Source organism: Xenopus laevis, chromosome 9_10L (genome assembly GCF_017654675.1).
Source record: "Xenopus laevis strain J_2021 chromosome 9_10L, Xenopus_laevis_v10.1, whole genome shotgun sequence".
Taxonomy (NCBI): domain Eukaryota; kingdom Metazoa; phylum Chordata; class Amphibia; order Anura; family Pipidae; genus Xenopus; species Xenopus laevis.
The window spans coordinates 85,960,266-85,976,767 of record NC_054387.1 but is presented as its reverse complement, the minus strand read 5'-3'; the positions used below and the strand labels follow the sequence as shown (position 1 = coordinate 85,976,767).

At 35.6% G+C, this 16,502-nt stretch overlaps 1 protein-coding gene across 1 annotated transcript in view; it reads left to right on the top strand.

Annotated features, from left to right (window-relative positions):
* cps1.L (carbamoyl-phosphate synthase 1 L homeolog) overlaps positions 1-16,099 on the top strand; it is a 57,558-nt gene extending 41,459 nt beyond the window's left edge. Inside the window, 10 exon segments of the mRNA NM_001095640.1 lie at positions 306-383; positions 2,334-2,441; positions 5,573-5,662; positions 9,795-9,965; positions 10,065-10,139; positions 11,248-11,346; positions 12,942-13,001; positions 14,195-14,307; positions 15,153-15,282; positions 15,744-16,099. Coding sequence (NP_001089109.1) covers positions 306-383; positions 2,334-2,441; positions 5,573-5,662; positions 9,795-9,965; positions 10,065-10,139; positions 11,248-11,346; positions 12,942-13,001; positions 14,195-14,307; positions 15,153-15,282; positions 15,744-15,842 — 1,023 coding nt within the window. The 3' untranslated portion in view covers positions 15,843-16,099.
* Positions 16,100-16,502: the final 403 nt, after the last annotated feature.

Here is a 16,502-nt window from a genome sequence, read left to right as displayed (position 1 = left end):
ATATCCTAGAATACTCCTCATTGAAAATCTAATTTGAAAGTTATGAAATTCTGAGATTCTTTATAGTCGGGTTTCTTTTTCCTTTTTTGGGGGTTTGAATTTGTTTTACACAGGAACTCACAATTATAAAATAGCCAGATTATGCTTTTATTTTCTAACTTGTTGTAGGTCCTTGTCCCATAAATGCAATCATCTTTGTCCTTTTAAAGTCTCAGTAATTTACATATAAGCCTTTTCTTCTTGTAGTTCACAAACTGTTTTGATTTATTAATAGAAGAGTGTTTTAATAACATTTCTTTGGGCAGGAACATCCTGTTGTGATCACCAAATTCATACAAGGAGCACGTGAAGTAGAGATGGATGCAGTTGCTAAGGAGGGACATGTAAGTTACATGCTTATTAAAGTACTGTATTCATAGAGAAATAGGTGCTGTAAAGTTTGCCAGTCCATCACGTTTAGGGGGGTATTTTCTAAAACTCCACTTTTTCTCACTCTAATAAAAAAAATGACCAGACTCCCAAATCCAAATCCGCTTAAATTACCAATAATTCTTCACGAAAAAGTTGGAACTTTTTTTAATTGACTCTCAGAAAACTTGACTTTATCGAATTATCACTGATACAACCCGAATTTATCAGGTTGCGAATAACCCGAAACTGTTGAGAATCCTGAAGGTAAAAAACTGTTCCAATTGTTGAAGGGACCATCTGCCATTGACGTCAACATGATATTGACAGGTTTTAGCTGGAATATTTTTATATTTGAATTTTTAGCAGCTTTGGAACAAAATAAAGTTCTAAAGAGTTTTTTTTCCTCTAAAAATTCAAAATTTTCTGAATTGTCCAAATTTATCTCAATATTTTCTGTTACAAACTCCGATCAAATCTGCTCGGGTTTTTTATGCTTATTTATTATTACATTTTCCTAAAAATTTGCTTTGCAGAAAAAAAATCTGATTTTCATGATTTTTTGGAATTTTCACCTGAAAACTTTGGGGGTGTTGCACGAAACCCAGCGCAGATCAAAAAAGCATTGGGACTTCTCCAATTGACTTTTATGCAACCTTGAAAGGTCTGAGATGCCAGATTTTCAGATTCTGACTTTTCCATCCTCTGGGTTTAATAAATTCCCGAAAAATTACATAAATCTCCTTAATATATGACCCTTTTAATAAGAGTTAGTCTATCCTGTGACCACTGACGATACCAAGGACATCTAAAAATAATACACAGTGAAGAAGTGTCTGAAACCCCCACTGCTGCAAAACCTTTCACTTGAAATCAGAAATATGTAACACCACTGTTACTGTACTATAGTTTTTAGTCAAAAAATGCTCTCATGAGTACTGCTTCTATTCAAGTGAAAGGCATGCAGTTGTGGTTATTTTCAGGGCATTTGCCCTGTGTGACATAAATCCTCTGTGATTAAGCGCACAAAATTTGTCAATTCACTTGCTACATGTTTTGCTGAATATTTTAGTAATCAGGTGACCTCTGTGTATATCTGTAATAAATTGTAGAAGAGGAGAGCACTACAGACGCAGATTAACTGCTAGTGGCTGATGTTTATTTTAAAGCTGCTGTACACGACATGTTTCGGGCTAACAATTGCCCTTTCTAAAGTGCCCTCAAGTGGCCCTTGAGAAAGGGCAATTGTTAGCCCGAAACATGTCGTGTACAGCAGCTTTAAAATAAACATCAGCCACTAGCAGTTAATCTGCGTCTGTAGTGCTCTCCTCTTCTACAATTTATTACAGATATAACAGATGGTCGGTACATCTACTTCTAGAGGATAGAAGCACTCATTTACTGATTGGAATTGGCTGAGCGCAGTTTCATCTAATCTATACAGACCTCTGTGTATAGTCACAGTACACTATATCATCTTTTGTATAATCATGCAGTACAAGTATCTGGCCTCTTTAAGCTGGTCTACGGGACCGTTGCATTATTACAAATTGAAAGGAAAGTATACTATTGAGAAAGAAAAGCAATTTGGAGCATGCATGTCAAAGGGTAATATTAAACTACCTCTCAACATGCACATCATCCCTGCCCTATTCCCCACCACCAACAATGCTTCTTCTGGAATACATATTTGAAACGACCAAACCCATGTTGTCAGTGAAAAATAATAAATACATACTGCAGACCCAGTAAGAAAGTCCTTATTCTGACACCTTATCATACAATATACAGACACATCTTGTACATGCAAGTCTTGCCAGTATTTAAGCAATCGTTTGACTTTTAAATAGTATCTGTTAGAGGGGGTTATTCCTATATATTTTTTTTATTTTTTGCTAATGTATATTTTTATTGTGTCTCTTTAGGTCATATGTCATGCTGTATCAGAACATGTGGAAGATGCTGGTGTTCACTCTGGAGATGCCACTCTCATGATTCCCACACAGACCATTAGTCAAGGGGCTCTAGAAAAGGTATGATTTAGTTCAGGAGAAGGCAATGAACCACATTCACACAACTAATTAAGGAAACTAATTTATTTCGTCACAAAGTGTGGAAATGTGTATCTGTGTATTGCAGGGCCAGCCTTGACAAATGGAGGTAGTGCTCCTCTTCCGCACAATTCTGTCCTTAAAGAGACAATGACACCAAACATTTTTACATCTATCAAAGTATTGGCTTTGTTTGCTGATTATAATCTTACCATAAAGTATTTGCCCTAAGCTTTTACATTACCTGACTCCCCGTGCTCGTCTAAGAGGGGTCTGCCATATTTGTGCAGCAAATTTTCTAAAAATTTCTTTCTACATAACGAACAAAAAACACCAAGCACATTTAACTTTAAATTCGCGAAGTCTTTATTAAGAAATAACTTACCGATACTCCGCTTGTGCTCCTCTTCAGAAAAGGCAACACGGCGATGATCCTTCGTGAGGCGCTCGATTTCTCCTCCCTGGCTATCTCCTATAGAAGACAGGGACGAGAAAACGAGCGAGGCTGAGATGGGACAGTCAGGTTGGCAAAACAGTCAGGTTTAGGAACATCAAGTAAAAATTATTTACAGAAACAGACCTCTCAGCACAAAACGATCAACATGACCTATAGGTAACTTTGAGGGGCAGATTTACATAGGATCGAATATCGAGGGTTAATTAACCCTCGATATTTGACTGCCGAATGTAAATCCTTCGACTTCGAATATCGAAGTCGAAGGATTTACCGCAAATAGTACGATCGAACGAAAATTCGAAGGATTTTAATCCATCGATCAAAAAAACATTAGAAAGCCTATGAGGACCTTCCCCATAGGCTAACATTGCACCTCGGTAGGTTTTAGGTGGCGAAGTAGGGGGTCGAAGTTTTTTTTTAAAGAGACAGTACTTTGATTATTGACTGGTCGAATATTCGAACAATTATTAGTTTGAGTCGTAGTCGAAGGTCGAAGTAGCCAATTCGATGGTCGAAGTAGCCAAAAAAATCATTTGAAATTCAAAGTTTTTTTTATTCTATTCCTTCACTCGAGCTAAGTAAATGGGCCCCTTAATGTACATTCATATTTTAAAAAGTATCACTTTAACCAGATGTTACTTGTCCCATTTGATAGGTCAATGAATGGATTATGCACCATGGATTCTGATTATCTCAGCAAGTTCTTTACCTAACGGACCATATCTATGGAACAGACCAAACATAAGCCCATTTGTTAGGTCCATTAAAGTAATACAGTGTCTGCATACAACTTCTTAAAGTTCATGCAGCCTTGTTTTAAATCACTATTGGACTTCTTATGTCACTAGGATTACAGCTCGAAAAATTGATCTATTTTCTAATTATGTTCTGACAGCAATAGCCAATTTGTACAGTACTTGTTGAACAGGACAATAACAGGAGCCATAATAAGTTAATTATATGTAGCAAAAATTAGCAGCTAAATGCTCATTAAGAAGAAAAGCGGCTGTTCTGTACTTTACCTATGACTTTTTGTTGTTTGACACTTGTCAGATAATCTCACAATATGCAATGGGGTGAAGAAAACCAACAGTGTTAATTACAATTGTCAGACTGACACTCCTTTTGAATCTGAACCTTTTTTTGAGCATTCTGGACAAAGCAGTTATTTGGGGTATTTTGCACATATATATCATGTTTTTTAACAAGTGGTTCATAGTGTCCTTGTATTATTTTATTTAGACACCAGCTGACAGTTGCTGGTCACATAACTAGTAGTCAAAGGTTTCAAGTTATTAAACTGTGTGCACGTGGGTGGGTGCTTGGTATGGTCAGCAGGACACCAGTGTGCATTTAATTTGTGTGTAACACATCCCCTGAACTTCCTTTCCCAATAATTTTATTTATTTTTTTAAAGCACTTTTTCAGCTTTACTTCTCCTTAAAAAAATCCATCCCGATAATATACCAAATATAAAATAGTTATATATATATATATATATATATATATATATATATATATATATATATATATATATATATATCTATATATAATATATATAGATATATATATATATATAATACATAATAAAACAAATACATAAAAATACATTTGGCAATTAGGTTAAAGATCGCTCATGCAGTCCCATAAAAATCAAGATAATGGATAACGAAGAGTAAAACTTAAGCACGCGTTTTAGTGTTTAAAGTGACTCTTTATTGTATTTATTTTTATAGCACTTTATTATCTCTTTTTTCCTGACTGCCAGTTGTTTTATGAATTTGTGCTAAAAGAATAGATATTTTCTATTAATTGCTATTAATATATTTTGCACATAACTGGGATGGAATTAAACAAAATTAAAGCTGATAATGCCACACATAACTGGTGTGTAACAAAGACAATGCTTCCATTTTATATACTTTGAATTTTTAGGGAATGGATGTATGTTGAAATAACAGGAAATAAGATAGGAAATAAGGAAAAGCTAGGAAATCATTTCTCCAGAGTGTTTAAAAATCAGTTATAATCACATAATTATCTGAGTTACTGCAATGCTACATTATATAATCTATAAAGTAGAGGAGATGGCTGAGAAAAAACATTCATTATTATAAATATTCACTAATTCTAGTGTTTTAAAATTACTTTTCAATGGACAACTCTATTAAAGGACTTCATTTCAATTAATTCTAATCTGTAATTCTAAGCAACATTCCAATATACGTTTATTAAATATTTTCAAAAGGTTTGAAACTATTTGTAAATGTAATTATTTATCCCTTTTTGTTCTCTGCACTCATTCTTGAAACTCAGTTCTCCTCCAGATCAGTTGATCAGCAGGCTTCTGCTACATTTTTGCAGGAGTCAAAACAAGAAGTGCAGAGACTAAAATCAGCCACATAGATATTACTTTTAATAGCAATTACATATATAAACAACATTAAAAACACTGTATATTTTTAACAAATATTGAAAATGTGTTAATGATTAGATTATCTTTAATTATTCTATGAAAAACAACAATTTTTGGTTTTGGATCCCCTTTAAAGCCATAGATATATAGCAAAAAGCTAGACAAGATACAGTATCACAACCAGTTTCTTCAGAAAGTATTGGGCACTGTAACTTTAATGTCCTTTTCTCAAATTTTCAGGTGAAAATTGCTACAAAGAAAATTGCAAATGCATTCGCTATATCTGGACCATTCAATGTGCAGTTCCTTGTCAGAGGAAATGATGTACTGGTAAGCGCTTGGCAATTGGCATGCCTTTCAATTTTAGAAGATACCATGAAATGTGCACTTCTTTTCATATGTTCTTTTCATTTCTTGTGTGCTAAAACTTCTAGTGTTGGGATAAGGTATCTAATCAACCAAGAATTCACTTACTATACCAGCCACTCCATGCTTCAGACCTAGCCCTACTGTGTCTATTCTTTACCATACCAAGATCTAACTGAGCATGCCAAACACGTTCCCCTAGAAGATCACACACAGGTGTGACACCCTCAGCAAAAAGGAGATAAATTAGCCAAGAACATTTTTGGATCAATTAGAAACAAGAAATCGTAGAGGTGGACTAGAATGCTCTCGATATTTCATTCCTTATACCCTTATTTCCTTACTCATAATTGGAAATTCTATGGCAGTGATCCCCAATGAGTGGCTTGTGAAAAACATGCTGCTCACCAATCCCTTAGATGTTATGTTGCTCTCAGTGGTCTCAAAGCAGGTGTTTATTTTTCAATTCCTAGTTGCATCAAAATAGGTGTACTGTCAAACAAAGAAAGCATCCTGCAGACTGCCAGTCCACATAGGAGCTACCAAATAGCCAATCACAGCCCTTATTTTGCAATCCCCATGGAGTTTTTCATGCCTATGTTGCTCCTCAACTCTTTTTAAATTTGAATGTGGCTCACGGTTAAAAAAGGTTGGGATACCTGTTCTATAACATGTTAAAATCAACTTAAAGGGGACCTGTCACCCTAAGAAATAATTCGAAATTATAATTCAAAAAAATAAAACTTACTTACACTTCATTTATTATTTAAATTTTGTTTCCTTCAGTCTTGGAATTACACATACACATTGACCTACACAATTATAGAGTGTGAGGAGGGAAGGGGGGATGTGGGGAGAGCAGTGACATCTAGGAAGTGCTGAATGGAAAGTAAAAGTAATTTACTGCACCACCTATATGCCTCAGGCATAGAGGCGGGGCAGCTAATATTTGATTGACAGCTCAGATATTAATATGCCTTTATAACAGTGTGGATGCTTTAATGAAAAAAACTATTTGGGTTCCATGTTTAATTTGTAAATGACTTTTGTTCTACAGCTTTTTATGCGTAGGTGACAGGTCCACTTTAAATATGAGTTTAATATAGAATTTAGACATTTACAGCTGAAATGTAGCTCTAGTCATTATTATTCAAGGACTCTTAATATTAATGCTTTTGATCCTCATTGCAAATCTGAAGAGGAAATTTTGAAGCCTTTGGAGTCAGGTTAGTAGACTTGTTCTTTTTGTTGTGGAACTCCAATATCTTTATAAGGAGATTGTTCTCTTGCACTGCTGGGAAAACAATGCAGGTCATTCTGCAGCAATGTTCTCACCCGCCTGCCATAGGCTTTTCTAACACATTCTGCAAACCCAATAATACAACATTAGTAGAAACACTAGCAACACTGCTCTAAATGTAGCATAAAAAGCGATATCCAGCAAAAAAATATAAAAATATAAGGTAATGAAACCCTTTTAAAATATCCTGTAATCAAAATAGTGCACTTTCTGCTCACAATTTCTTATTAAGTAAACCAATGGATGCTGCTTGAATCAGGTGGGTAAAACACTTTCAGTTTATACACAGAAGCTTTATGGAATCATCTCAATTTACAAAGCAATTTAATGTCTTGTAGTTTTTCCATGTTGCTTCCTACTTCTGAAACACAGACAGCTATATGTGGGCCGCCTGAATAATAGAAGCTCTCTGCGCTCCATCACTGCACTATTGATATGTCAATCATTTTCTGTAAGCTGCTTGACAAGGCATTGATAAGAAAAGAGCCACTATCAGCCTGTATAATACAGTAATACCAGGCTGCTGTCACAAAGAGAACATCTCACCTGTCAGGATCCGTGTTGGTGTTAGACATAGATCAGAAAGCTAAAGGTTGTTGTTTTACCATACATTTATTTATTCAAAGGCTCAGTTTTATTAAGTGTGCATAGGAATGCTAAAAAAAATATCACATAGCAAAAAAGGCTGCTTTACCAGATTTAATAACTCAAACATTTGCATTAGGCATTTTTATGCAGTATTGCCTTTTCATACAGTTCGTCTACCCAGATGTCCTTGCAAGACGGAGTATTCACTTGGAGTTCATTTTGATTGTTTAAAAAATACAATATATATATATATATATATATATATATATATATATATATATATATATATATATATATATATATATATATATATATATATATATATATAAATAAAAGTAGAATAAAGGCTGTTGCACAACAGGGTCTTGCAAAAAAATGATTATTTATTTATTTCACAAATCGACCCTCACTGGGGCCCCAGTGAGGGTCGATTTGTGAAATAAATAAATAATCATTTTTTTTGCAAGACCCTGTTGTGCAACAGCCTTTATTCTACTTTTATACATATACTCTGTTAGCACCAGGGCAATAACCCAGATAAGTGAGTGCAGGAGGCATCCTACGATTTTTGTGTATATATATATATATATATATATATATATATATATATATATATATATATATATATATATATATATATATATATATATATATATAAAAGTGTTCTTACACCAATTTTAAGACCCTTTAATTATCTGGGAATATGCTGCCTATACATAAACCTTAGACGACTTCTTTTTAGCACCGTTTACCCCCACTTTTTCCTCTTATAGTTATGTAGGTGCACTTACCTTTGAAATACATTTCTCTTATACTTTGCATCTATAAATGTCCATGAAAAGTTTTCACCCATTTCTAAAAAGGTGCAACATTTGCTACAGGTCTAATCATCACCTATAGAACCAATCAGCAGGTAGCCATTACTGCTTATTCTTTAAATCAAACATCTAAGGGATTATTTATTAAAGTCAGAATGCTAAAAACTTGAAAAATTCAAGGTTTTTTTTACTATAAAATCTAAATTTTTAGTGGAATTTTTTTCCAAATTTATTATGTACTCCAAGGCTGCAAAAAGTCTGAATCTGAAATTCCGCCATCTCAGACCTGCCGAGGTTTTATATAAGTCAATGGGAGAGGTCCCTATCCTATTTGGAAGTTTCTTTGGTCTGTGCTGGCATTAGCCTGAAAATCCAACTATTTTGGTCTTTTCAGGCAAAAATACAAAAAATCTAGTGATTTGGGAAAAAAATCTGAAAAATCATACGATTTGGTTTTTCGCTCAATTTTATCAAGTTTTTTCCCGATCCGATTAAATCAAGCTTTTTTAATAATAAATAAGGTCAAATTGTGGATTATAGTTTGGTTGAACGTTTTTTTTAAATAAATAGAAAAAAAGAAAGAAAGAAATCAGAAAATGATTACCCCCCTAATTAGTTGTTATGGGTTACTGCACCTGGGCAAACTTTGTGCCATTTATTAGTTGTGTTTCTTATTGATATCTAGCCTGCACGTATGTAGCCTTTACCGCTGCAAATTCATATCCAGATGGGGTGCAAACATGATTTATATAGTAATGAATCATACCAACTGTGCCAATATGTCAGACTAACAATAACTGATAAAAGAGTGTAATTTGTGGAAGGGAGTTTGGTCGACTTTGACTTAATAAAAAAAAAAAAGAGAGATTAAATTGAGTTTTAGTAAATAACCCCACACTTTCAGTATACCCAAAGACATACCTAAGGGTTGAGAAAGGTGATAAGGTAGACTGAAATTGAAGACTGTATATTTAACCAAGACATGTTGGCATTAACAGTAATGCCTACAAAATACCACAACTCTTGGGTGGCCCAGTTGAGTACTGATATTTATAATACAAATTTCAAAGTTTAGGCCCAAAAAGATTTTGCTGAGGGGTCTGATAATTTCTAGTTACACTGTTTTGAAACCACACATGGAGATGGGGAAGACAATATACTGCCAAAAGGAAACTCCATTCAGAAACTTCTTCATTCATCACGTAGCTTACTATAAATTATTCTGAATTCTTAAGTTTAGCGGACCTTAAAGATTTATGCTCAAAACGTAAGAGGTTATTTTAGTTTGATATTGGTATTTGTGCATGCATAGTGTCATTTGTTTTTGGAGAAATAAACCTTCAAACAAAAAAACTCCAGTTGCATAGACATTTCTTTTTTGCTCATTTAGGTGATTGAATGCAATCTGAGAGCCTCCCGATCCTTTCCTTTTGTGTCCAAGACTCTTGGAGTCGACTTCATAGATGTGGCTACAAAAGTTATGACAGGAGAAAAAATAGATGAAACTGCTCTTCCAACACTGGAAAGACCTATCATCCCTTCAGATTATGTTGGGATTAAGGTAATTTTGAACTATAATGTAATGGAGAAAAAAAAATGCGCACAATATAACTAAATTATTTTTTATTATAATAATAACATATTACTATTTGTTTAATAGGCACCTATGTTCTCCTGGCCCCGCCTCCGAGGAGCTGATCCAGTATTGCGATGTGAAATGGCATCTACTGGCGAGGTAGTTCATGTTTTAAAAAACCAAGGATCTCTTTGCTCAGCATAGTATAATCAAAACTTAATTAATTTGTTAAAATAATAATGTATCAACGGTACACAGAAATGTTTTTGTTTGTGTAGGTATGATGCTGTAAATTCAGACTCAGAATTAATAAACCTCCTCTTTATTTACTGGGTAAACACTAGGTAATAAATAATTACACTTGACTTAATGCTTAATAATTTATTGGTTGGTAAACACACAGTTGATGCCAGTTGCTGTTGCGCTGTTATATGAGGCACATTGCATATATATCAATCCAATTATTTTTTTTTGCATTCCTCAAACTTCATAGAGGAAATTTGCTCTTTACAAAGAAATACCACCCTGAGTTTATTATTTTGAGTTTCATCTTTGACAGAAGAGGAGATGCCACTGTAGTCATCTTTTACTGCAAACAACAGCTGGAGATCCACAGATTGATAGTTTGTTTTCTAGTCCATGTTTCTACCAAAGCTAAACCTCATCAATGCCTTTTCTAAAATACAGTTACTGCCATGCATCACTATCTTACTAAGAGGATTTATTCCTGGAAGTGCTACAGCTATCCTTTTCCTAAAAATATGTTCCTGTTATTAAACACATTTCCACCAACATTGTATATAAAGGGAAAATGCTGCACTTCAGGAAGCTGAGGACATTTATAAAAATATGCCTGCTCTAAATCTGTAAATTTACTGACCTTGGGACATTGGCTTTATTCGGAAAAACATCCATTTTTATTGGTTTTGCAACCCTGGGAGACAGTTACACAGTGTACTTTCACATTTTAGCAACAAATTAGTTATAGGCACAGCTACAGAGGTCATTTTACCCAAACAACGAGTCCTGCCATTATTCTGCATTGGGCACATGCTTATTAAAACCCCAATGTTAAAAATGACTCAAATTATAGGCACTGCAAGCTTTATTGTAACCCAAAGTTCAAGTTATTTTTCAATAACAAACAGAAACCAAATCTGAAAATACTAAAATGTTTTGTAACTTACGGCTCCAAGTATTAAGAAATGGATTCTTAAATGCATGTAGGTGGAAATGTCTTAACGCTGGTTTGTTCTATCTCTTTAAGGTGGCCTGCTTTGGTGAGAATATTTACTCTGCATTCCTGAAGGCCATGATCTCAACTGGTTTCAAGTTGCCTCAGAAGGGAATACTTATTGGAATCCAGGTTAGAGACCGAATTATCTGATGTATCTGTCAAGATTAGGGATGTCGCGGACTGTTCGCCCGCGACGTTCGCCAATTTGGGTTCGCCTTAGCTGGCGCTTATTTTTGCCCTCTCACCCCAGAGCAGCAGATACATGGCAGCCAATCAGGAAGCTCTCCCTCCTGGACCACCCCCACACCCCCTGGACCACTCCCCTTCCATATATAAACTGAAGCCCTGCAGCATTTTTTCATTCTGCCTGTGTGTGCTTGGAAGAGCTAGTGTAGGGAGAGAGCTGTTTAGTGATTTGAGGGACAGTTGATAGTAACTTTGCTGGCTAGTAATCTACTTGATACTGCTCTGTATTGTAGGGACAGAACTCTGCAGGGATTTGAGGGACATTTTAGGTTAGGTAGCTTTGCTGGCTAGTAATCTACCTTCTACTGCAGTGCTCTGTATGTAGCTGCTGTGGGCAGCTGTCCTGCTGCTGATCTCTCATCTGCTGACTGCTGCCTGTAACCCAATAGTCCTTGTAAGGACTGCTTTTATTTTCTTTTTTGTTTTTTTTTACTTTGCTACTGTAAGAGCCCAGTGCTATTAGTCTAGCTGTGTTGGGGAGTGGGACTGGTGTGCTGCTCCTCCTAGTAGTTCACCACTACCAGCACCAACCAGAGTCAAAATTGTTACAAAGTATCTTATTTGCACCTGTTAGCTGTTCTGAGCTCTCTGCCAAAAGCTAATTAAGTTAGAAACTGTTTTTTTTCTGGCTGTTCAGTTCAGAGAAAAGAGGGACTTTCCAGTACAAAAGAGGGACAGGGGGTTGAGTGGTCAAAAGAGGGACAGTTGGGAGGTATGCAAGTGCCACCTAGCTGTGTGAGCTTTTTCACATTCTGTCTAAATAACAATAATAATTCCGTGTCCGTAAACATCACCTGAGTGATGTTTTTACAGCAGCAATAATATATTCCGTACCCACTACTGTATACGTTGCCCTTGCAGGCATTGTTTGCCCAGTCTTTAACCAAGTGCCACCTAGCTGTGTGAGCTTTTTCACATTCCGTGTCCAGAAACATCACCTGAGTGACGTAGTGTGATTTCTGCCCTTTACAGCACAAAACGCAGCGCTGTGTCAACAATGTATTTTTCAGATACATTTTTGCCCTTGATCCCCCTCTGGCATGCCACTGTCCAGGTCGTTGCACCCTTTAAACAACTTTAAAATAATTTTTCTGGCCAGAAATGTCTTTTCTAGCTTTTAAAATTTGCCTTCCCATTGAAGTCTATGGGGTTCAAAACGTTCGCGAACCGTTCGCATTTTTGACGCAAGTTCGCGAACATTTTTTCATCCGTTCGCTACATCCCTAGTCAAGATGGGTGTGATGAGTTTCACATCAAAACAAAACTGTGAAATATGTCTCAGCAGGCAAATTAAAGTCATTATGCTTTTGAATTCCTAGTTTTGACTACAGACTTAAATAAACCATGAGAAGATAAAGATGGAATAGGACAAAAAAGTACTTCTGCAGTTTACTGGAAAGTTAAATGCATTATAGAAATTTTGTTTAACTAACGTACTGTATCCATGATGGTTATTATGATTTTGTTTTGTCTCCTAGCACTCATTCCGTCCCCACTTTCTTGGCACCGCCCAGCAACTCAAAGAAGAGGGATTTAAGGTAGAAAAATAATTAATTAAGTATTTTTTTATTGTAGCTTCATGACCCACTTGCTTAGGCTTTGTTGTGGAGCTGAATTTCTTTTAAAAATAAAATCTTTTTGTAAACTTCTTCTTTTTGCTCCTCATTGTAGTCATATACAGTACTATGGGATGGGATCCATTATCCGTAAACCTGTTATCCAAAAAGCTCTGAAGTACAGAAAAGCTGCCTCCCATAGACTCTATTTTATCCAAATCTGTAATGATAAAACAGTAGCTTGTACTAGATCCAAACTAAGATAAAATGTATCCTTATTGGAGGCAAAACCAGCCTATTGGGTTTATTTCATGTTTAAATGATTTTCTAGTAGATTTAGGGGCACATTTACTTAGGGTCGAATATCGAGGGTTAATTAACCCTCGATATTCGACTGGCGAAGTTAAATCCTTCGACTTCGAATATCAAAGTCAAGGATTTAGCGCAATTCGTTCGATCGAATGATCAAAGGAATAATCGTTCGATCGAACGTTTAAATCCTTCGAATCGAACGATTCAAATGATTTTAATCCATCGATCGAACGATTTTCCTTTGATCAGAAATTTGTTAGAAAGCCTATGGGGACCTTCCCCATAGGCTAACATTGATGTTCGGTAGGTTTTTGTTGGCGAAGTAGGGGGTTGAAGTTTTTTTTAAGGAGACAGTACTTCGACTATCAAATGGTCGAATAGTCAAACGATTTTTAGTTCGAATCGTTCGATTCGAAGTTGAAGTCGTAGTCGAAGGTCGAAGTAGCCAATTCGATGATCGAAGTAGCCAAAAAAACTTTGAAATTCAAAATATTTTTTCTTCTATTCATTCACTCAAGCTAAGTAAATGTGCCCCTTAATGTATGAACATCCAAATTATGGAAAGATGAGTTATCCGGAAATCCCCAGCTCTAGAGCATTCTGGATAACAGGTCCCATTCCTGTAATAAGATTATTCTTGCTTTGTGGTAGAAAGTGTGGAATCTAAAAGTAGGAACAATGACTCTGACTGGTTTTCTTGTAGTGAAGAACCTGTTTGATCTACTCATTCCTCTACTAACCACTAACCTAGAGGGTTGTAATCTAGATTGAAAATTATTTTGCATATACTGATTATAGGATGTGTTGCCACTATTATAGTAAACCCTACCAAAGTGGATTTTGTTTTCATTTCTCCCATACAGTTGTATGCTACAGAAGCCACTGCAGACTGGCTCAACGCCAATGATGTACCAGCCACACATGTTGCTTGGCCAACCCAAGAAGGGAAGAGTAGCAGCTCTCCTTCAATCTACAAGTACGTTTTATCATCTTATCAAAAAAGCAACTGTGCATTGTTTCTGACCTTGTTCTCTTCCATCCTTATCATAGATTTAGCTCTCAACAATACCATTACTTTCTCTCCACTGCTTCTAATTATGGATTTATTTAATAAAATGTGCAAAGTTTGCTAAATGTCTAGTCGCCTATACCAACTAAACAGCAGGTAGTCTTTATTAGCAAAATAATTAATCTTATTGGTTGCTATAGGTTAAGGCATCTGGGCAAACTTTGTGCAATTTATTAAATATAGAGGTTATTATGTTAGTGCTCTGTGGTGAAGTGCAAGAGAAGCTCCCTGGATGTAATGGCATTCTACTACTGTAACTTCTGGCCAATCACACATAGAGGAACAGGTAGACAAGAGAGCTTTGAATAGCAGCACTTCGTAATGATACAAGCAAATATTTTTTAAAAATGAGGGACTGTTTACTAATAGTCACGCTGCCCATAGCAACCAGTCAGATACTTTTGTTTTCTAATTGTTAGGTGACTGTTCAAATTGCATGTTGCAATAAGCAGCATCACCAGTAATATTTATCTCCATTGTTAGAAAATCAGTGCCTGAATACTATATATTTATACTCTTTAACTAAAAACCGTTCTAGTAGAAGCAAAAGGTTTCTTGTGTCTGTTGGTAAGATTGGTAAATACAGCTCTAAGAATGTGCCTTAGAGAAAGAATAATTGGCATATAAATTTGTTAAACCAATAAAATTATCATGAGAACAAGGTCACCTCTGGGATATGCAGTTCTCATTTCCAGATCCTAATGCTGAAAAGCTCATTCAATGATGCATTGATGCTGCTGTCACTCTCACAGGTTGATCAAGGAAGGCAACATTGACATGGTGATTAACCTCCCAAACAACAACACCAAGTATGTGCAAGATAATTTTCTGATACGGAGGACTGCAGCGGATTGCGGTATCGCACTTCTCACCAACTTTCAGGTAAGAGAGCCACAAAGGCTAGAGAGAGAGAGAGCGATAGGGTGAATAAGAGAGAGAGAGCTGTGTTGGTGGGACCCAGGTGTCAAAATACAGAATACAGAATAGAGTACAATATGTCAGTAGGACAAACTTTTAATCCTTACAAAACAACATATTTATTCATGGAAAACCATACATTAATTTGTTTTTCATGAAGGAGCGTTTTAACTATAATTTTCCTGTTATCGCATTCTTTTGAAAATAGAAAATCATTCTTATCCCAAAGAGGCAGCTTTGAAAAGAAAGCATTAGCTTAGAATTGTCAATCACTAGTAAGAGAACATTTATTCAATAAAAAGTACTCCACCATGACTTACTGAAATCAGACTTATGTTGCTCATAGCGTTATTTCCATATTCGCTCAAAGCATGCACTGCCTTGTACTCCTGCCACAACAATGATTGAATATTCATGTTTTATAGGTGGTTAAACTCTTTGCTGAATCGATGAAATACGCAGGGGACCTGGATACCAAGAGCCTCTTCCATTTTAGACAGTTTGGAGATACAAAATCCACATAGACTACTAAAATAAATTCCAAATAGCAGAGACAAATAGCCCAGGCATCCTCTGACTGTCCACTGTTTACTTTAGTCTGGAGATTCTACAGAAGAATTCAACTGTCTTGTTATTTACCCACTGTTCTGAGGTCCAGCTGCCCGAACCCACTTTTTTCAAGCTGGATATAAAAAGAACAGAAATGTGTAGCAGTGTGATGTTAATTCATTGTAATTCAAATACATCCAGAATAACCAGCACTGTTTATTGAATGCATTCTAAAAACTAAAAATAAAATAATCAATGCAAACATTCATGACTGTGATGTGCATTGCAAGGGATCACATATTATGCCGGATACGGGGTGCAAAAAAGTCATTAATGAATCCACCAAGGGGCTTAAATAAATGAAATTGAAATTAGCGATAATGCAACGAGGCTCATTAAAACTAGATTATTCACATATGGATGTTATGATATATCCCATAACTACAATTTAAATAGTTATTTTTAAACCATTTATTTGTGCAGTACCGTAAAATCATTTTATTTTTACAGATTTCAGGCTAAATATTAATTTTATACATGCATTTATTCTGTCTTTGTGAGTAGGAGGCAGGGGATGTTCAGTGTGAGCAAAGCAACACATTGCACTCCTGTCAGTTTAATGGACTGTAATATTA